General features: G+C 35.5%; 2 protein-coding genes and 1 long non-coding RNA gene across 44 annotated transcripts; 2 read left to right on the top strand and 1 right to left on the bottom strand.

The window, feature by feature from the left end:
* The first annotated feature begins 3589 nt into the window (after nt 1-3589).
* Nucleotides 3590-8909, top strand: LOC132632381 (uncharacterized). Of its 42 annotated transcripts, none has more exons than XR_009579325.1 (8): nt 3590-4270; nt 5573-5675; nt 6126-6230; nt 6486-6579; nt 6799-6888; nt 7016-7288; nt 8232-8317; nt 8510-8909. XR_009579325.1 is itself a non-coding variant. In XM_060348294.1 (7 exons), the coding sequence occupies exons 1-7, from the start codon at nt 4227-4229 to the stop codon at nt 8561-8563; spliced, it is 579 nt and encodes a 192-aa protein (XP_060204277.1). In that variant the 5' UTR covers nt 3610-4226; the 3' UTR covers nt 8564-8909. The 42 variants fall into 42 exon arrangements, 2 of the variants coding, with proteins under 2 accessions (XP_060204277.1, XP_060204278.1); XR_009579326.1 differs by having other exon boundaries at nt 8507-8909; XM_060348294.1 differs by lacking the exon at nt 7016-7288 and having other exon boundaries at nt 3610-4270; nt 8507-8909.
* A 5246-nt stretch (nt 8910-14155) lies between these two features.
* On the top strand, nt 14156-15891 carry LOC132634141 (uncharacterized). The gene is made up of 3 exons (XR_009580054.1): nt 14156-14708; nt 15102-15309; nt 15516-15891. It is a non-coding gene; the product is annotated as an uncharacterized LOC132634141 (long non-coding RNA).
* A 3543-nt stretch (nt 15892-19434) lies between these two features.
* LOC132632380 (ornithine decarboxylase 1B, chloroplastic-like) lies at nt 19435-20836 on the bottom strand. Its single transcript, XM_060348293.1, has one exon. It carries the CDS (start codon nt 20745-20747, stop codon nt 19554-19556), a length of 1194 nt encoding a protein of 397 aa, XP_060204276.1. The 5' UTR covers nt 20748-20836; the 3' UTR covers nt 19435-19553.
* Between the last annotated feature and the right edge of the window lie 542 nt (nt 20837-21378).

Raw genomic sequence — 21378 nt, 5'->3', positions numbered from 1 at the left:
ATATAAATATAAAGAAATGAGTCTCGATTTCTCATTAGTATAAAGAAGTGTTCCCATGTGCCAATAAACAGCAATAGCAAGAACATGAGAGATAGGAACGTATGGTGTCCCATTTCAGGAACGACCCTCTTATTATATTATTTGTGTTGTATTCAAACACGCCACGACGTCCATAATATACATTCTTCATCATATATGATAGTAGTTGTTTTCTACTCTTTATGATTCATTTTATAAGTCAATATTTGATAGACGTATTTTTTTATATTATAATTTCCTAATATCATCAATGTAGATGTGTGAAGTGAGTGATTGATTGCATGTCACATACCAATTTTGGGATGAGACGTAACTGACACCGAATGCCGTTAACTTTCATCAAGCGAACCAACTAAGTAGGCCATGCTGATGGCCATGAAAATCAAATAATTTTCACTTTATTTGAAATTTTAAAGTTGGAGTTAAAGATAGAGTTGTGTTTGGCTATAGTTTTTGCAACGAATATTTAGTTGTTTGAATATATTGAAAGTGAAAACAAGTTTTTAGGTGTTTTTCAAATTCAAGTTGTATTTGGAATTTTCAAATAAAGTGAAATAATTTTCCGAAAAAAATTGAAAAATTCTCATTGCCAAACAGGTCCTAAATATATCCTCTCTTAACCATGGACGAGCATGTATTACTCCATGAAAATATACATGTTTCTAGTAAGTATAATCACGAGGCTCATTAGCAGAATTATAATTAGTAAACTTTAAGTATGATTCTTTAAGTACAAATTAATAGCCTAAAACTAACTTGATTTTGTTTTCAGGAGTTTGAACTTAATGAATGCAGTTGATGAAGACTCATTTCTGCACTCTTAAGTGGTTGATTCATTGTTATTAGCCTTTATTTAGTAGTTTAGTACATCACAACAATTTTAAGAGGATAAACTAAGTTCGCGAGATCCACATATAGTACCTAAAGTCTTAACACTCAAACTCCTTGAGGTTCGATACATCCAACTCATATGATTCACTCTCTTTGTTACGACCACTTTATACTAAAAGATGTAATTTGAGTTCATCACTTGTGGTTTCTTTTTTATTTTACCAGCCTAGCTTTATACCTTTGTGAACCAGCCAATTTTAGGATTCAGCTTTGTGCACCTCCATTAAAATGATCATAACTTTTTGTAGTATATATAGTCCAAGCAGTGAACTGTTTGAATTGTTGAAACTAGACTTCAAGGGCTACAATGGTATGTGTTAACGATAGCCAAATTTATTAGGGCTTGTTTGGAAAGCCACCCAGATAATTGGAATTGAGTGTAATTGGGTGTAATTACATAGTTTGACATGTTTGTTTGACCAGGTAATTACACAGTTAGGTGGGAATTAGGTGTAATTGAGAGGGTGTAATTACACTCTCCAATTCTCAAGGGGGTGCTGAGAATTGAGTGTAATTACACCTTGTAATTACAGGGTTATTTTTTAGTTTATTTCTTCTTTATTTTATTTTAATTTTTTTTATTTCTATTATTTAATTTATTTTTTATTTTATTTTAATTTCTTTTCTTTTCTAATTTATTTTTTATTTCTATTATTTAATTTCTTTTTTATTTTTACTTTTTAATCATTTGTATTTTTTAAAATATATTTTTCTTTTTATAGAATTTATATTTCATTTTCTTTCTTCTCATTCCCAACCTGTACTTCTTGTGGTTCCATGTAATTGCTCGTATTTTTTTTTAATTTTTAATTTTATTCATTTAGCATAACCGTGTTAATATTTTAATTTTTGAAACTACATCTCTTAATATTAGAAAGAATGAGTCATTAGCAAACTTTGCATATAAAAAGTGACGTTATTAAAGTAGAATTTCGTTGTGAATGAGGTTATTGACTTATATTTTCCCTTTCCTTTGAATTATAGGAGTATTTGCTTATGTTACATTGAAACTTACTTGTGTAACGTTAGAATTTGACATAAGAATATTATGTTAAAAATATTCTTTCGGATTTTGAATTTAGGTTATATTTTCGATTTTAAAAATATTTGCTTTAGTACTATTGACTTGTTATTTTACATTGCATGTTGTTTATTTTTCACTTACAGTTGATAGAATTATTGTCAAACATTTGAATAGTGTTATGGCATTATATTTATAAATATTCTTTTTTTGTCAAACATCCAATCGCATGATGTTCTCACAAAAAAAACTATGCTTTTAGTTTTTATAATCAATTAAAATTAAAATATTATTAATTTGAAATTATATATCAATTATTTTTTACAATATTAGTTACAAATATATGATTATTAATTAACATATTTTCAAGAAACAATGTATTATTAAATAACTAATTTAATATCATTTATAAAGGCACGTATTTTTTAAATATTAATTTTAAATTTTTTATAATTAAATTTTAGTTTTAAATTAAACTAACTGTGTAATTACACTTATGCAACCAAACAAATGCTTGTAATTACACTGTAATTATATTATGAAAAATAAACAGGTCGTTGTAATTGCACTACTGTGTAATTACTAGGCTGTCTAATTACTAGGGTAATAATTACACCGATTCCAATTACCAGGTGGCTTTCCAAACAGGCTCTTATACTTTGAGAGTTTTGCGGTTTTAAAAATTAGGCTATGTGTCACTTTGGATATTTTCCCCCCAACTCTTTGCATACCATTCCTAACTACTTTTCCCCACTTGTAAACATCTTTATAACTTTTCAAACCTTGCTCCAAATATATTATCATATCCAATTGATATCATTGGCATGTAAAACGATACATTCAACACATCGTAATCCTCTTTAAGGACTTGAACAAAGAAAAAATTTCAGGTCGCTGCAATGGTGCTAGCAAACCATTGTTGTAGACATCCACCAAATTTCACCCTACTTGGAAATATTTTTATTATGTGGGGATCAGGATTCTCGCTCAGGTCTATTTCTAAAACGGGATAGTGATCGATGCAAAGATAATATTCAACATGAGTCTGGGTTGATTCCCAAATAGAACAATATCTAGGACGACTAGGTAGCTTCTGCAGATTGCCAAATACTTTTTTGTATTGAAGTAAAACTAACACCTACTAAAAATAAAAACTATGAAAACGAGAAAAGGTGATCAATGACGGCCACAAGGAATCGAGAACAAGGGATTTGGAACCTAGGATATGAATTCACCTCAAGCCTAGTCACTCAGTTGCCTAAACCTCATTAATTATGTCTTATAGGTCAATATTATTAGCCTTTTGAATTCAATTACTCATTAGTATCTCCCGACAACTGATGAGATTCTTAATTACCCATTAATGTTTCCCAAAGATTAATGAGTCTATCTAAGTTAATTCTCGCTATTTCAGCTAAGATGCATTAAGTTCATCAAATTTTGGCTACAAGAGTGAATGAGTCTATCCCTAGCCTCAATCACCATAGTGTAGATTAAATTAAAAGCTTATTGGTTAATCTAAACTCAACCTTAATTTCTATTATTTCCCAAGCTCAAACCAAGGCAAATGGGAATTTAACTTCCTAGAGTTGGACAAACTCTAAGAATCAAATTAAAGTAGAATTAATCAAGCAACAATTAATTCATTCACTGAGAATCAGAACATTAGGCAATACAATAAATAAACAAGACACTTATTCAAACCCTAGCCACAAAGTTTCCCAACTAATATGCCAAAATCCAAATAATACACCAAAGTATAATCAACACTACCTTTTCTATGTTAAACCATCCAGCTCCAACCTTAGGAGCCTGGGCAGGGGATTTCACCTAACTTCCTTATAGTCAATCCAGTACACTGTGGTAAGTTTGGATCTTCTCAGTTAGTCCTAAAAAAATAATTGAAAGCAGGCCACAGACCCGTTGATGTGGCGCAACACAAACGCACGCAGGATTTTAATTTATCTTTTTCCTCAGAATTTTAACTTTATCTCTTATTTATTCCTGATTTTTTAATCATTAAAAAAAAAAAAGCTTCGTCTGTTATTTCCCTACACCTCTTTTCCGTCTCCAAATTAATTCGCACCGTTTCACTTCTTCATTCACCACCCACATGACTGCTACCATTGATGAAGCCATTATCCTGAAAGTAGCAAAATCAAAATAAAGGATCTCCGTTTTCTTCAATTTTTGGGTTTTTATCCCTATTTTTACCTTTTATTATGTGCAAAAAAAAAAAAAAAAAAACTCCCTTATTTGTTTCGTCTTCCTCTTCATGCTTACTAGACACTTCTTCCTCTTGTCTTGCCGTCGCCCAAGGTAAATCTGCCTTTTCTCTTTTTTGGAATTTTAGGTTTTGTTTTGTGATTCTATTTATTTTCTATATTATAGATTTTACTATTAGTTATCACAATATATTTTTGGCTTTTTTATTTACCAAATTCTGAGATTCAGTTATTCTTGAACCGACCCTGTCTTTCTAAGGATTAATTTTAGTTTGACATTCAGTTGTACGTTTCCGAAGATAAGTTGATGTTGTTCTCAGAGACAAGTTCTAGGCCCTTCCACTCCTTCGTTTGTTATTTCAAAGGCACAGACAACAAAATGGAGCAAAGAGAAAGTATAAGTCATACCGATCTGAAAAATCCCATTTTTTAAAACACCGCTTTTCCTGATTGGTATCTGTCACTTCGTTGCGGTATGATCGACTATGCCAGTGCGATAGTTTTGAATTTTATGTATCTATTTTCTTACAATTTTGCCTTTCAAACTGGGAAAAATTAGTGCTTTTGTTAAAAAATAACAAGAATGTCGTCACTTCCGGTCTCCGGACTGGTGTTATGTCAAAAAGGATAAAAACCTCTTCTTCTCCTAAAATTCCTAAAGTAATAATCACTCTCTAACCTTTCTCTTCAAGGTAAATTTCCTTGAACGCCTTCCTCTTTCCCTCTTCTTCGTCTTCTGTTCTTGTTATTTCTCTCAATAGGTAAATCTCTCTGTCTTCTTCTTTTTTTCACTATAGTTGTTCCCTTCATGTTTATGTTTGATTGTGCATACTGTTTCTTACCTTTTATTTCACAAAGAATTAATTGTTTTTTGGGCTTTATGTTTCCCTTTACTCTGCTAAAATAGAACGAAAAGAAAAAATTACCTGGAACTATAAGAAGCTAAGTAAAATCAAAGGAAAATGAAAAAAATAACTTCATCTCAATCTGCAGAACAGATAGTATCTCTTTGTTTTTTTTGTGTGTTTTATTATGTCTTTGATCTGACATGAAAGGGCAGCCCGGTGCACTAAGCTCCAGCTATGCGCGGGGTCCGGGGAAGGGCCGGACCACAAGGGTCTTTGATCTGACATGATAGCACAAAATATTTCTTTGTTGTGTATTTATGCGGATCTATTTGTGCTTGATATTTATCCACTTCTAAACGGCAGCCAAATGACGGTAAGTAGTTGTTGTCTCATAATTCTAAATGAAGTAATAGGGAGAAGATAAAATTCGGATAACATTAAGAAGAAAACCCAAAGAAATAGAAAAAAAAATGTCTTTCAGGTTTATATGACAAGTATTTGCCTTCATGGTTTCAGTATTAACACTCTTTTAACTTCTTTTTTTTCAGATTAACAATGACGAAAATAACAAAAGGAAACGGCATTGCTCCTTTATTTCTCCTTACAGTTCTTTTTATGATATTCCTTAGACCAACATTTCCCACGAAAAAGGTAATAGTGTTTTATTCAGTTCAAATTCCCTCATTGTTTATGCAATTATTGTTGAAACGTAGCAATTCAATGCAATTTGTGCACGTGTTATGTATATGACAATTTATTTTTGTCTAGAGAATACGAAGTTTGGGTCCATAAATGTTATTATGATCTTCAATTTTATCACAAAAAAATTATGCCTATTATAACACAGGTGTTAATGCATCAGCTTCGCGCAAGATGGCCATGGAATGGTGTTTAGTCAATGTCAGAAGTAATGCTATTTGTTTAAGAGAAATTATCTCAATCTCAAAGTCATTGTTCATAAAGTTAAGATTTGTCAAACCTTTGTCCCGTCTCTTACATCACTTCGGTATTAGTGGTTGTTTGAATTTTTCATAATTTGTTAGGAAGACTTTTATTCATTTCTCCTTATTGTTTGTGCTCTAGACATACTCTTTTTGTTAGATTGTCAGGGTAATGGTATATTCGGGAACAACAACGAAACTATCTATACAAGACAATGAGAAGAAGAAAACCTTTGTGCATCATAAAACGGTACACCATATTCTGGTATGGTATTATTTCTCTTTCCCTTTTAGTGTTTTTTTTTTTTTTTTTTGGTCTCTTAATTTTGTTCTCAATCTCCATTAAGCACTTAACTGTAATATGGATATGAGATTCAGTTGTTAGGAATTCCTTGTACAAAAAATCCAAGTCTAAAAATTTACAGTTTCTTTAGCTGAAACTGATGCTTTGAGTTCTGCTTTTCACATTTATCTCTTTTATATGTCGCTTCCCTGGACATCTGTATCTCTTCTCGTGGAGTTCACAAATTGTGCTATGGTGTCGGAAGAAGAAAAGATGATTCGGCATTCTCTTCGCAATTTTCCCACCGCGAGCTTCGGAAACTCCTTTCAAAGTGGTTATTTAGTGTTATTTCCTCTCAATTTCCTAACTGCGAGCTTTCGAAACTCCTTTTTTGATTGGTTATTTAGTTTTCTTTCCAGTTGTGTTCTTCTATCAAGCAATTAAATATTTCTAATCTGATGTCCCAGACGTAAAACTACCTTTCAATCTTCACATAAATTCTATGTCTTGGAATGAGATGATTACTCCTTTCTCATTAAACTGACGGCAGCAATCAAGCAAAACGAGGCTATGAACAAGGATATCGCAAAAGGGGTGCAATCTTGTCATGTGAAGATTCTTCTGCAGAGCTTCTTTAACGGTAAAGAACTTGAACAAAATTAATTTGTTTACACATTATGCGGTAAATGCCTTACTTGCTAATTAACCATTAATGTGTTCACCTTATAAGATCAGTATTGCAATAGCTGAGAAATTTGAACCCTCAGGGGTTGGCCTGGTGGCAATTGGCTTGAGCCTTGGGGTGCTCCCTTTCAAGGTCTCAAGTTCGAAACCCATTGGGTGCAAACAATTTCTGAGGGCCATCGGACTGGGTAAAACCCTGAATTACCCGTGGTGCACTTGCGGGAAACTCCTTGCTGAGGGCCTGTGCACCCCCGGGATTAGTCGAGGCTCAAAGAGCCTCGGACACCCGGTGCTTAATCAAAAAAAAAAATAGCTGAGAAATTTGCACTAAAGTCTCCTCCAGCACGTGGTCCTGGGTAAGTCATATAGTGCTATCCTTGGTCAATATTCTTTTTGAATTTTCTCTTTCATTACTTATAATTCCAGCTTATGTCAACAGTACAATAATATCGTTGTAGTTATGGTTGTCTTATTTAATCAATAATATTCAAATTCATTTTCTCATATTAATCAGATCATTCTTGTGCATTTCATCTACTTCTGTTATTATGTGAGAATGGTTTTTGGAGTTCATTATTTGAAGAAGTCTCTGAGTACCAACTCATCGACGATCATAGTATATCACCACCAAGGTGTTGCGTAGTCATAGAAAGTCTCCCTCTGCGTGTAGGTATTCTTTGCTACAGAAACTCTAGGTTCTTCTTGATTTCTAGGGAAAAAATGCTAAAATGTTTCTTTGTACCTTACAGTTATTATTTATGATTAGGCTATTATCTGTTGAAATTGCAGACGTTTTAATTCTCGAATTGTATATGAAAATGAATGGGTCTGAGTTCTTATCACCTCTACAAGAAAACTCACCTGGTATATATCCCACGAGAAGTAGTGGGAGGCCTTTTTCCTTCCCTAGGCTTGCTGTAATTTGTATTTTTTTTTTTTTTAGTTTTCTTCTTATATCGAATAATATTGTTACTGTTGTTGTAGCTTAAGCAATACACTTTGAGTTATGGCGTGCTCGAAAGTACATACCTGCCATTATGTCCTTTTTTGTTCCTTGAGATGAAAGATGATTGAAAACAGTGTTATACTATTAACTGAGTTTTAGTTATGTTTTGGCTAAAGCTTCCCAAAAAGTCTCTATTGCCACTTATTTGAGGTTTTGTGGTAACAAACATTTCGTGGGAGGTTGTCGTGTTACTAACTTCACTCTTGAAATTGTGGTACTACCTTTTAGATCACAAGGGATATCTTATCTTCATTAGGCTTCTGTGAACGTGGATTTTCTTTTATTTTTCCCAGGTTTTGTTCTTGAGTATTCATATTTTAGTTCACGATCTACTCTACGTTCAACGAAACATTTACCGTCAGAGCTAATTTTTTATGAGGTACCTACTGAACTGAAGTATTTATTTAAAGTTACTGTTGCTTAATAATTATCAATATTAATGAGATTGTTCTCTCTTAGCCCATTAGCAATTACATAACTTACATACTTCATCCAACAATTACATTGTTAGACTACACTTGAATGTCATTTTTGAATAGATAAGTGAACAATCAAATACTTATTCTAGCAGGATGTTGGTAAGGCAATCTTGCAGAGCTATTCTAGAGTGTACTGGAAAGTTTGACATTCAACATCGTTGCTTGAATTGAAGATGTTCATTTTATGTAGCTAAGACCATGAAAAACCAAGAAGAATAGGGACCGCAGTAAGCAAAGCCTTTTCTGATCTCTGCAAGTGTGAGTCATGTTAGTGCCTCCGGAATACGGTTAAACTACCTATAACAAAGGATCGCTCCCGAATAGGATAGCACCAAGTCGAGAACTCGAACAAATGGAGAATTAATTTCACTATGTGAAAACCAAACTGATTGTGTAATTTGAGAGAAGTACTCGAACTTGAAAATTTTGTTTCTTTTTCATGGTTTTGAATATTTATAATTATATTCAAGAGCGAAATCTTGTAGTTTTCTATTTTTATTAGTTATTGTGTTACTTAGATCCTTCAATGAGGGCATTTTGGGTCCGTTCCACCTGCATTTTGCAATAATATTACGTCCCTCATACAAATGCCGACACAATACATCCTCTTTCAGAGAGACTTTTTTGAGCATGAGAAATTCGTATAATTTATGGTAGATGAGAAGTCAAAAACCATACATATTACTTGATGATATAGCCCAATGAGATCTTTCATTTACCCAACCAAACTACTGTCATGAGAACAGCTTCTTGATCTCCTACTTAGGATTTAACTAAGGGAAGAAACAATAAGAGAACAACCAATTCCAGTGGTGAAAGCAAGTGAAACACGAGTGTTTGTTGGAAATGACTTAACACCTAAAAGGATAGTTTCCACCGTCATGCTAATTAAGCAACTGGGCATAATTTAAGCAGCATAAAAGTCTATCCACTCACAAAAGAAATGCAATTTTTGTTATTTCGATTAACACCAGACACTGAGTTCATTGGGCAAAAGAAGGTATTGTTTATGTTGCTCTTTTATATTCGTTACAAATGCATCACCTCTATAACGGGACACCTGTAATAGAAATTAAGTTCAGAGATAATACCATCTAACTCTAAAGCACTAAGATGTCATTTATTGTCACACATACCAAAGTAACTTATTCTTCAACGTGCAAAATATTTTTTCCATCGTTCTCCTTAAAACTTTATCTCTTTTATTTCGACTATATTTACAGAATAATATATTCCGTAAATTTAAAGACTTTTCAAACCGCGCGAAGCGCGGATAGATTAACTAGTGTATAAATAAATTAGAGTAAATTCAAAATTAATGGTATCTTCAATACATGTTCCTTGTCCAGATGAAAACGAATTCTTGGTTTCTTTTGGTAATTGTTGAAAATTATTGAACTTCGCAGTATGTCTGACATGGAATGAGCCTCAAGTCAGTGCATATGTTATATGTGTCCTGTGGTACTGTTGCAGTAATATCTCCAGAGTAATACAAAACATTTGATAAAAATGTTATGAATATAGTTTCTCCAACATAATCTGCACAATTCCTTTTCCCAAATCACTACGTTCCTTCATCTTCTTCTTCCTTTTATCCCTTTTTACAATAAGCAAAAACAGAACAAAAAGGGAAAATCTTGGAATCCATTCTGATAATGCTTATGCTGCGGAGAATTTCATAGTACACGGAGCAGAGATTATAATTCGGCTGAGAATTTTATTTCAGGTGTCATTGTGCTTGGTCGCAACTATGGATCGCACCTGATTAATTGTTGTCTAGAGTCCTAATATTGGTTCATGCTGCATTAGTACTAAGCACAATACTTTGCTGTTAAATTTTAGCTGCTGTTAGTGTGATGTTAGAATTTTATTTACTCAACTCTAGGCCTGAGTAGCTTGAAGCAATAGCTGCATAAATTATTCATGTCCCAGTACAAAAGATCGTTCTTAATCCCCTGAGGTTCAAGGCAGCAAAAAACAATTAATAAGCTATATTAAGGGAAAATACACTACAAAAAAAGGGGTAATTTGTGGAGGTTGAAAGTTACAATTTGCGGGAGTTTTAGCCTCCCTAAGCAATTAGCAAAGGCTAAAACTGTTGGGAAATAATGATCCCACCCAGGAATAATATCCACATTAAGTAGCAAGAATAAGAGAGTAACGACGACACCAAATCTTTTAAGGGGATAAAATATAATATTCGAGCGGAGCAATATAATAACACTATTACAACTTGGTAGTGTCAAGAGACTACTACACCTTCAAAAGAAACAACACTCTTTATTACACAACTCACTACAATATTACTCCCACTCTCAATTTTCTCACAGACTATAGAAAATAGCCTGCAGAGTACTCTCTATTCTCTATTGCTCTCTCTGTATTGGTGTGTTGAAACTGAGGAACGTGCTCCTCTATTTATAGGAAAAGTTGCCTCAATTCCAACCAATCAGAACATTGCTTTACATATACAATTTGCAAATTGCATTGCCAAGTCTACTTGTTATGAAACCAATTTCATGGTCCGCCTACCATTCCCTGTCCATCAGCCAATCACGTTTCTTTTATTTTTCCTTTTTCTTTTGTGTCCTTTTTTCTTTTGTTTTCTTAATTTATTTTAGTGGTCCACAAATCTCTCCCTTAATTTTGATTTTCTCTTTTCATTCCAAGGCTTGATCTCAATCTCTGAAAATCTTCAAATTTGAGAGGCTTTGTAAAGATATCCGCAACTTGATCTTGAGATTTCACATATTTAAGTTCTACCTCCTTCTTGGCAATGCATTCTTTGATGAAGTGATACCTTGTGTCAATATGCTTGCTTCGATCATAATACATCGGATTCTTAGCAAGTGCTTGCGCAGATTTGTTGTCAACAAATTGTCGTGGCTTCAATTTGTGGCAAATTGAGCTCCTTCAATAATCTTTTCAGCCAAATAGCATGACACGTACCACAAGTCGAGAGAGTAATAATGGATTGTTTCTTTGAACTCCAAGTAATAACACAATCACCCAAGAAAAACACAAAATCAGTTGTGCTTGTTCTATCATCAATATCTCCTGCATAATCACTATCACAATATCCCACAAGGTTAAAGTCATTAGAAGAGGTATAAAACAGCCCAAGGTCTATCGTACCTTTTAGGTAACGAAGAATTCTTCTAGCAACCTTCAAGTGAGTAGAGGTAGGAGCTTCCATGAAGCGACTTACTACTTCAACTGCAAAGAGTATATACAGGTCAAGTACCTCAAACTTCCCATGAGACTTTTGAATATGGTGGAGTCCACCTTTTCTCCATCATCAAACTTTGATAGTTTTGTTCCACTCTCCATTGGGGTGTTCACAGGGTTGCAATCGAACATGTTGAACTTCTTCAAAATCTCTTTTGTATAGCTTTCTTGAAATAGGAAGATGCCTTCCTCCATTTGCTTCACTTCTAGGCCCAAGTAATATGAAATGAACCCTATGTCCGTCATCTCGAACTCAAGGGACATAACTTTCTTGAAAGCTTCAAACAACCTTGGGTTATTACCCGTTAGAATAAGAGCATCAACATAAAGACAAACAAGCAGAATATCTCCATTTGTATGAACTTTGATGTAAAGAGCATATTCATAGAGACATCGAGTAAACCCATTGTCTTGGAAATACTTGTCGTTGCGACTATTCCACGCTCGTGGAGCTTGCTTTAATCCATATAAAGATTTCTTTAGCTTCAACACTTTTTATTCATGGTTTTTGACCAAAAAGCCCAGTGGTTGCTCAACATAGACTTCCTCTTCAAGATATCCATTCAAGAATGCTGACTTAACATCTATTTGATGGATTTTCCACTTCATTTGCGCCGCCAAGGAGATCAACAGATGGATTGTCTCTATGCGGGCAACAGGTGCATAGACTTTCTCGTAGTCAATGCCTTGCCTTTGTTTGTAGTCTTTAGCCACAAGTCTTGCCTTATATCTTTCCACATCTCCATGGGCATTCTTCTTTGCCTTGTATACCCATTTGACACCAATTGCTTGATGACCCATTGGAAGAGTTGTTAAATCCCAAGTGTTGTTCTTCTCTATTGCCTTGATCTCCTCCTCCATGGCTTGTCTCCACATTTTGTCTGTAACAGCTTCATCAAAATTGATTAGTTCGCTGTCAACAAAGAGACAATACAAAAAATCAAAATTAGTAACTTCTTCTGTATCATCATAGAGCTCTTGGATGCTCCTCATCCTCTGCGGCCTTTCATTTGAACTTTCGTGAGAAGAAGATGATGCAACATTTATTGGAGAAGGAGGTGGGGTTGCATCTTGTGCAGGTGCTATGGTCTCTTGTTCTTCATCATCTTCAAAGTATGGAAGAACTCCCGATTCCATGTTGCTTCTTCATCAAATTCAATATCACCACTCACCACCACTTTCTTGTTGCTTGGGTTGTATAACTTGTAGCCTTTTGAACTTGCGTCATATCCAAAAAACATATGCTTGACACTCCGATCATCAAGTTTCGCTTGTTACGTCCCGTATTTTCATACATTGGGACAACCCGGATTAACTATGATAATTTAAGGCCAAGACTATTCCGGGATTTGAAGTCGGGACTTTTGACCTTTGATTTTATTTTGAGACATAAGTTATATATGAAATTGATGGCATTGAACACTTAGAAAAAATTGGGACCACAATTCATAAAATTGGAATTTAAAATGTGGTGCAAAACTGCCATGGTGGCCGTGTAAGTTGAAATGGTCCCACACATTGTGTGGCCAATTTTAATTGGTCCAACACATTGTGTGGCCAATTTTAATTGGTCCAACACATTGTGTGGGCCAAAGACAACTAAGAGATATATGTGGACTTAAAAAGATGACTTTAAGTCATCTTCTCACCACTCTTAAACACTTAGAAAAAAATATCAACTTGGAGAGCTCCACACCCTACTGTTTTCGGCCAAAGAAGGGAAAAACCAATCCCATTTCTAGCTTCTCAAAAATTATTCCCTTGGTATAGACCCACTATATTGAAGTCCCTAAGTAGTGTGGAAGTATCGTTTGGGTCATCCAACCATTAGTTGTGCCTATTTGCAAACCCTAGCCTATTGGAGGAAGTGAAGAACAAAGGTAAGTTTTGCTCTTGTTTATGTGTTGTGGACGTTTAATTCATGTTGGAGTATGTTAAAATGGATAAAAATCATGAAATATGGAATGTGAAGTTGGGTCTTGTGTTTGGTATGTGGGCCGTGTGAGATGTAGGTGTGTGTTGTGTGATTGAATTGATGAATTAACTCTTATATCATGTTAGATTGTTGTAGAGTGGGGAAGAGAACAAAAATCGTCAATATATGTATATATGTGAGTAATGTAGCCGTGTATAGCCCACAAATGTTTGGCAAAGAACTCATTAATATCGCTTAGCGTCGAAATGATTATTGTGATGACTTGTAGGTTGGAATTGAGAATTTAATGTCCCAAATTGACATAGTAAGCGTTGCGGACTGATTTGGAGAACCTTGTGCATCTAATGCAATCCTTATATATGAGAACCATTAACATATATATGTGTGGAGTGTGGACGAATGTGGGTCATATAATATGTCGAAGGTCGCCTTAATATCGCTTAACGTTTTAATTATCGTCGTTATGAATTCTAGTTGGAATTGAGCAATTAATAACTCAAGATTGATGTTGAGAATTTGTGGACTGATTTAAGGCTTATTGTGCGTTCGACGTAATTTGTATATCTATGAAAATAATATCGTTACATTGTGAATTGTCGATACAAATCATGAATTGAAATTTGGGGAGTGTGCACAGTGGACTGCTCACGGTTTGGGGCTGGTTTCGGCCAACTGGGAGAAAATTATTGGGTTGTTGAAATATTATGTGAATTGTTTAGAATGCTCTTGAATATTGTTGGTAAGGATTCGGGTTAATAATTGAATGTATGAGCGATATTGTGGCTTGAATGTAAGCCGTTGAATTGAATATTAATGTTGTTGAATGTTGTGAAAGAAAGTTATTAATGTAATATTGCCCCTCCGGATTGGTTATTGGAGTTGTTAGGTTGGTTGGTTGTTGTTGTTGTTGTTGTTGTTGATTTTGAGCGAGTTAAATTCTCGGGTTGGCCTATTTACAGGGGAAATGCTGCCGAATTTTCTGTAGAATTTAGAGTTAGTTTGGAATAAATAATTGCTTAAGTGCCTATGGTTAATATCGGATATTCGTTGGCATATTTGTAGACCTTGGGGAGCCCGAGGCGTAGATTGGGATTAGCTTAGATTGGCTAGCTTGGAGTGCGTACGAGGTATGTAAAGCAACCTTCTTTTCTTGGCATGCCTTAGTTTTACATAGGCTAGATTAGAGCCTTTAGGAAATTCCAAATCCGAAATCCGAGCATGATATGATCTATATATATTCCTTGGCACTCTTATGTATGATTTGATGAAATATGAACCATTATGTTTTTGAAAGAAGTGATTTCCAAACTTTATACAAAAAGGTTTCACTTTAATGAATTTCGTAATTTTTTTTAATGTCATATCTTTCGCATAAAGGCTCGGATTGTTCCAACATTTTCATAAGAATTTGGTATGACCATTATTCCGATTTCGAATATGATCATTTGACTTATGTTTGAAGTTATGATAATGATTTTATGCATATGACTACTCACGACTCTATTCGTGCATTCTGTTAGTCCTTTCGCCGAGTCCCGGGCCGGTTCTGTTATCGTGCGCATTTTGATATACTCCGGAGTTATGCTGTGTTTATGGTTCCCGAGCTACTCGCAAAAGAGGGTCGGGTTTCACCTATATATATGGCGTTATGTTGTGATGTGATATGTGACGGGGATACGGGGATTTGAGATTTTCTGGTGTTATGCTGTGTTATGGCGCCATCGACGGGTGAGCGACCATATTCTTCTGTACCCGACGCATGACTTACATATTTTTGAAAGTAAACAAATTTTGATATGTTGGATTTGCACTTATGTTTGATACTTCCATTTCGTTTATATCTCAGATTTGTTTTCTGTATATTCTGCTTTGCATACTCAGTACATATTTCGTACTGACCCCCTTTCTTCGGGGGCTGCGTTTCATGCCCGCAGGTACAGACGCACAGTTTGGTGATCCACCGGTTTAGGACACCCCCTTTTTGCTGTTGGAGTGCTCTTCTCCTTTCAGAGCATATCTTTTGGTATATATTTTTGTTCGCTATGTATGTATATATTCGTTCAGGGGTACGGCGGGGCCCTGTCCCGCCATATGATTCGTTTGGTCTGTTTAGAGGTCTGTAGACGTATTTGTGGGTGTGTGTGCCTACTTTTGTACAGTTGTGTTTATATGATTCTACTCGTTATGGCAGCCTCGTCGGCGTGCATTTTCTATATGTTTATGGCAGCCTTGTCGGCGTGCATTTGTATATGTGTTTTTGGCTGTTGTGCCATTTGATAGCCTTGACGGCTTTTGATTCATTTGACAGCCTTGCCGGCTTTTTGATATATATGTATATGTCCGCACATGGTTGCGTTGAAATGTGTCTGATACAATTTGATATAGTTTGAGACGGCATATAGTATTTATGGCTGCATATGCTATTTGGATGTGCTTCGATATGGATAGGTATGTCAGGGTGCCCAAGTAGGGCACTAGTCACGGCCTACGGGGTTGGGTCGTGACATCGCTCTCCCTTGATGTGGCACATGAGCATAGGCTATGCTCCCAAATATTCTCAGGTGCTTGACACTTGACTTTCTTCCGCTCCATCCTTCTTGAGGTGTTTGATCTCTAACATTTCTTGTTGGAGACCTGTTGCTCAAATACACTGCACAAGAAACAGCCTCGGCACAAAATTCTTTTAGCATATTTTTAGCTTTCAACATACATCTTGCCATGTTAATAATTGTCCTATTCTTCCTCTTTGCAACTCCATTTTGTTAGGGTGAGCAAGGTACTATTAGAGGGCGGCGAATTCCATGAGACTAACAAAAGTCATTAAATTCTTTTGAAGTGAATTCGCCTCCTCTATCAGAACTAAAAGCTTTTATTTCATAGCCACTCTCTTTTTCTAGAAGTGCTTTGAAATTTTTAAATGCAACAAAAGCTTCTGATTTTTGCTTCAGGAAATACACCCAAGTTTTTCTACTTAAATCATCAATAAGGAACAACAAGTATTTACTTTTACCAGAAGATGGTGGATTGATTGGCCCACATACATCTGTATGAACAAGCTGCAGTGGCTTGATTGCTCTTGACGTGGCCTCTTTTGGGAAACTCCTCCTTGCATGTTTTCCAAGAAGACAAGCTTCACACAACTGATTGTGATGGTTGATTGAAGGAATCTTATGTACTATGTTCTTTTCTCCCATTGATTTGAGCGCTTCAAAATTCAAGTGCCCAAAATGTATGTGCCAACACCATGATTTATCTTGTATATAGCCTTCAAACACTTTGCATTAATTGTCTTCAGATTCAAAGAAAATAATCTATTCTTTGCCATACGCACTTTTGCGATTAATTTTCCACTTGAATCTCTAAGCCAAAGATGCATATTCTTCATATGAATATCATATTCTTTTTCAAGAAGTTGGCCTAAATTCAAGATATTACTTTTCAATTTTGGCACATAATAAACATCTTGAATTAACTTGTGGCCACCATCTTTACAGGAGATCAGAATTGTACATTTTCCTTCGATTTGTACCTTTGAAGTATCTCCAAAAGGACACGTTGCATGTCACCTTCTTAGTGAGCTCCATAAACATATCTTTGCATCCACACATGTGGTTGCTTGCTCCATTAATTTTAACAATGTTGACTCACCTTCTTCTTTCTTGTCGTTAACAAGGTTAGCTTTCTCTTCAACATTATTATGACATTCCCGAGAGTAATGTCCAAAGTTATGGCAGTTGTGGCACTCAATTTTAGATTTATCATACTTCGTTTCATTGGTACCCTGGTAATAGCCATGTCCTCTTCCTCCTCTTTGTCCATGACCATGACCTCTAAATGGTTGTTGGCTTCTCCCTTCGTTAATTAAGTTGTTGCCAATATTCCTTCCTCTTCCACGAGTGCCACGACCTCTTCCTCGTCCATTTCCTCTATAACTGTTTTCACCTCCAAAACTTTTGAAGGATGAGTGAGTTTTTAGAAGTGCCTCCAGTGGCTCTTCTTATCTCCTTCTAATCTTCTCTTCGTGGGCTTGTAAAGAACCCTCCAATTGCTCTACCGTCATGGAGTCTAAATCTTTAGACTCCTCAATAGCACACACCACATAATCAAATTTTGGTGTTAAAGAGCGAAGGATCTTTTCTACCACACGCACATCATCTACTTCCTCCCCATATCTTTTTAACTAATTTACAATAGCCATCACTCTTGGATAGAAATCCGAAATGGATTCGGATTCTTTCATTTTTAAAATTTCAAAATCAGCCCTTAGAGTTTGAATTTTTATCTTCTTTACTTTATCAACTCCTTGGAGAGAATTTTGTAAAATCTCCCAAGCTTCCTTTGAGGTGGTTGCATTGGCCACCTTATCGAACATGCCATCATCCAAACATTGGTGGATGAGAGTGAGGGCTTGTTGATCTTTCTTTCTTGTCTTTGTCAAGACATCTTTTTCATTTTGAGACAAAGTCTCCTCATTATCGGGTTTTGCGTACCTTTTGTCTACAATATCCAAAACATCTTGGGAGCCAAGAATGGCTTTCATTCGTAGACGCCATTTTTCATAATTTTCTTTTGTGAGATGAGGGTACTGAAAAGACGGTAGACTATTATTTGGCATGGCTCTGATACCACGTTGTTGGAAAATAATGATCCCATCTAGGAATAATATCCATGTTAAGTAGCAAGAATAAGAGAGTAACGATGACACCAAATCTTTTAAGGGGATAAAATATAATATTCGAGCGGAGCAATATAATAACACTATTACGACTTGGTAGTGTCAAGAGGCTACTACACCTTCAAAAGAAACAACACTCTTTATTACACAACTCAGTACAATATTACTCCCACTCAATTTTCTCAGAGACTATAGAAAACAGCCTGCAGATTACTCTTTATTCTCTATCGCTCTCTCTGTATTGGTGTGTTTAAACTGAGGAACGTGCTCCTCTATTTATAGGAAAATTTGCCTCAAGTCCAACCAATCAGAACATCGCTTTACATATAAAATTTGCATATTGCAAATTGTATTGCCAAGTCTACTTGTTATGAAACCAATTTCATGGTCGGCCTACCATTCCCTGCACATCAGCTAATCACGTTTCTTTTATTTTTCCTTTTTCTTTTGTTTCCTTTTTTTTCTTTGGTTTTCTTAATTTATTTTAGGGGTCCCACAAAACCCCCATAAATTGCAACTTTCAACCTCCACAAATTACTTTTTTTTTTTTTTATAGTGATAAAGGCGCCTTTCAGAGAAGAGAAATTCATAAATGGATGAAAATTGCAAACCTCAATTTTGCTGCTGTTAATGCAAGCACAACAGCATATATGTAGGTGTGACAAATGCTCTGTGGCGGAGCCAGGAATTTGATGAAGGGTGTGCAAATTTTCTTCTTACTTGTGTTAAGGGTGTGCAAAATTGAATAGATACTCATTGTAGCTAACATTTAACCTATGTATACCGCGTAATTTTTCGACGAAGGGTGTGCACCTAACCACCCTTTGCCGAAGGTGGCTCCGCCCATGCAAATGCTCCATATAAGAGAAAACTAGAATTCACATCTAAAACTCACTTGGTCCTCACTTCTTGCTCGGAAGTTTTAAGTCTTTTTGTGGAAATCCTTCTAAATAGGTTGGGTTTAGACTTTCAAGTGAATGTGCCCGGTCAAAAAAAAAAAGAATGGTTGCAGTAATAGGAAATTAAGCTTGAATATCCGAAGACTAAAAAGTAAAATTTGAAAAGATTTTAATAAAATATGTGTCCTTTTCTTACAAAAATGCCAATCAAACGTACTCAAAGATCACAATTAAATATAAATGGCAGCTCTAGGGACGCCTGTAGCAAAGACAAACTACTGATCAATGGGAAAACAAATGATTTATTCGATCATACAGCCCATGCATCATGCATGTAGAGAAATAAGAAAATAAAGAGGATAGCTAGCTCCAATTCTTTCTTTGACGGACATATAATTTTAGCAAGAATTAGTGCTAGCAAGATAGGTAGCCGTAGATAACATATCAAATCCATTGAACATGGTTCCTGCACATTTTGAGTATGCACCCATGTTATAGAACACTATCAAATCATCCAATTGAAGCTCCGGCAATTTTATGTCTATGGCCACTGCATCCAAGGAATCACAGCTTGGTCCATAAATGGTCGATTCACATATTTGACTAGATTCTTCTGATCCCTTCACTGAAAGTGGCTTGATACCCACAAAGCAACTGTTATAAAGTGTTGGCCTAAATGATCCATAAATCCCTTCATCAATCCAGTACTCTATTTTCTCACCTCTAACTCTTTTACCAATCACATGTGTGACTAACGTAAAAACCGTTTCAGGAAAGAATCGTCCTGGCTCTGCAATTATTGTTAAATTAGGCTCGGGGAAATAATCTTGAATTGCTTCATTTACTACACCAGCTATTTCCTCGAACAATGGGGTCGATCTAAATCCCCCGCCAATGTTCAAAATTTTCATTTTAGGAATTCCAAGATAATCAGCGGCATCAAACACGGCCCTGGCATTGGCGATCGCCTCACGATAAATGCTGGGATCCAGTGCAATAGATCCCACGTGAAATGAAACGCCTACAACCTTTAGGCCAGCCATATTACAAGCATAATGCAGGAGGGAGTCAATTTCTTCGGGCAACACACCGAATTTTTTACCCAGTGGACGCAACGAGCCACTATCACTGGGCGCTTTAATTCGGAGTAACAAATGGCATTGTGGGTGCCATTTCTTGATCTTGTCAACTTCGAGCTTGGAATCGAAGGTTGTGAGATTGACCCCCACACTGGCTGCGTGCTTGATGTGGGAGATAGCCTTGCACGGGTTAGCAAATATGATTTGCTTTGGGCTAATTCCGAGACTTAAGACTGTGTCTATCTCGAATAGGCTAGCACAATCAAAATTAGCACCCAAATCGGCCAGTTTAGTAAGAAGTGCAGGTTCAGAGTTGCACTTGACAGCATAGAAAGGCTTTACATTTGGAAAAGAATGGTTCCATTTGTCCATAAGCCTCTCAGTTGTGGCCAAATCCAGTACATAAAATGGCCGACCAGCTTCATGGTTCTCTGCGATTAAACGGATTAAATCCGTCAACCCATCTTTTGCTATTTTGTGAACACGATTTTTACCAAAATCTGTGGACATCATGATCAAGAAATATAATAGCGAAAAAGATGAGAAATTTTATTAGCTGAAAATATGAGATTGAAGTATAAGAGCACTGAAGAAAGCTAGTATCTTTTGTTGATGTTTTGATGCATGGCTCTCCTAGCTCTTCTTTATATAGAATGTCAATGCATACGTATTGTTAGTAATATATTATAAGCAACGTTAAAGAGCATCATTTAATTGAAAGTTTAATAAATCGCATACATTCACGAGCACCTCGTGGTGATTGACTCAATCGCAATAATATCTTTTTTTGGTCGTGTTAGGTGATCAGATAGAGTTTTTCGGTTATTTTAGAGACCAAATAATTTTTATTTTGATACATTAGAAGATACGGGACTTTCTTGTTTCTGAATTATCACTGATATAAAATTAGATCAAATCAAGTGCTTAATTTTTAAACCCATATTAAGTCTGAAAGTTAGACGATCACATATAGCCCTTATTAGGGGACAATTAAATTAAAAATAATGAGTCTGTATTTTTCATTAGTAAAGAAGTGTCCCCATTTGCTATTAGACAGCAGTATCAATCAAGAAAATGGGAGGAGGTATTAGCTTTGGCGATTATTATTTGTATCCAGACACGCACGTGCATTTTCTTCATGTCT

This window comes from Lycium barbarum, chromosome 3, assembly GCF_019175385.1.
Source record: "Lycium barbarum isolate Lr01 chromosome 3, ASM1917538v2, whole genome shotgun sequence".
Lineage (NCBI taxonomy): Eukaryota > Viridiplantae > Streptophyta > Magnoliopsida > Solanales > Solanaceae > Lycium > Lycium barbarum.
The sequence above is the reverse complement of the archived record's forward strand: the minus strand, read 5'-3'. Positions and strand labels throughout refer to the sequence as shown.

Excerpts from the sequence above, each read along its gene's own strand:
- LOC132632381 (XM_060348294.1), top strand. The coding sequence starts at position 4,227 with ATGCTTACTAGACACTTCTTCCTCTTGTCTTGCCGTCGCCCAAG. Across the intron at positions 6,889-8,231 it reads TCTGCAGAGCTTCTTTAACG|GTTTTGTTCTTGAGTATTCA; the intron begins GTAAAGAACTTG and ends TATTTTTCCCAG. Across the intron at positions 8,318-8,506 it reads CAGAGCTAATTTTTTATGAG|CAGGATGTTGGTAAGGCAAT; the intron begins GTACCTACTGAA and ends TACTTATTCTAG.
- LOC132632380 (XM_060348293.1), bottom strand. The coding sequence starts at position 20,747 with ATGATGTCCACAGATTTTGGTAAAAATCGTGTTCACAAAATAGCAAAA.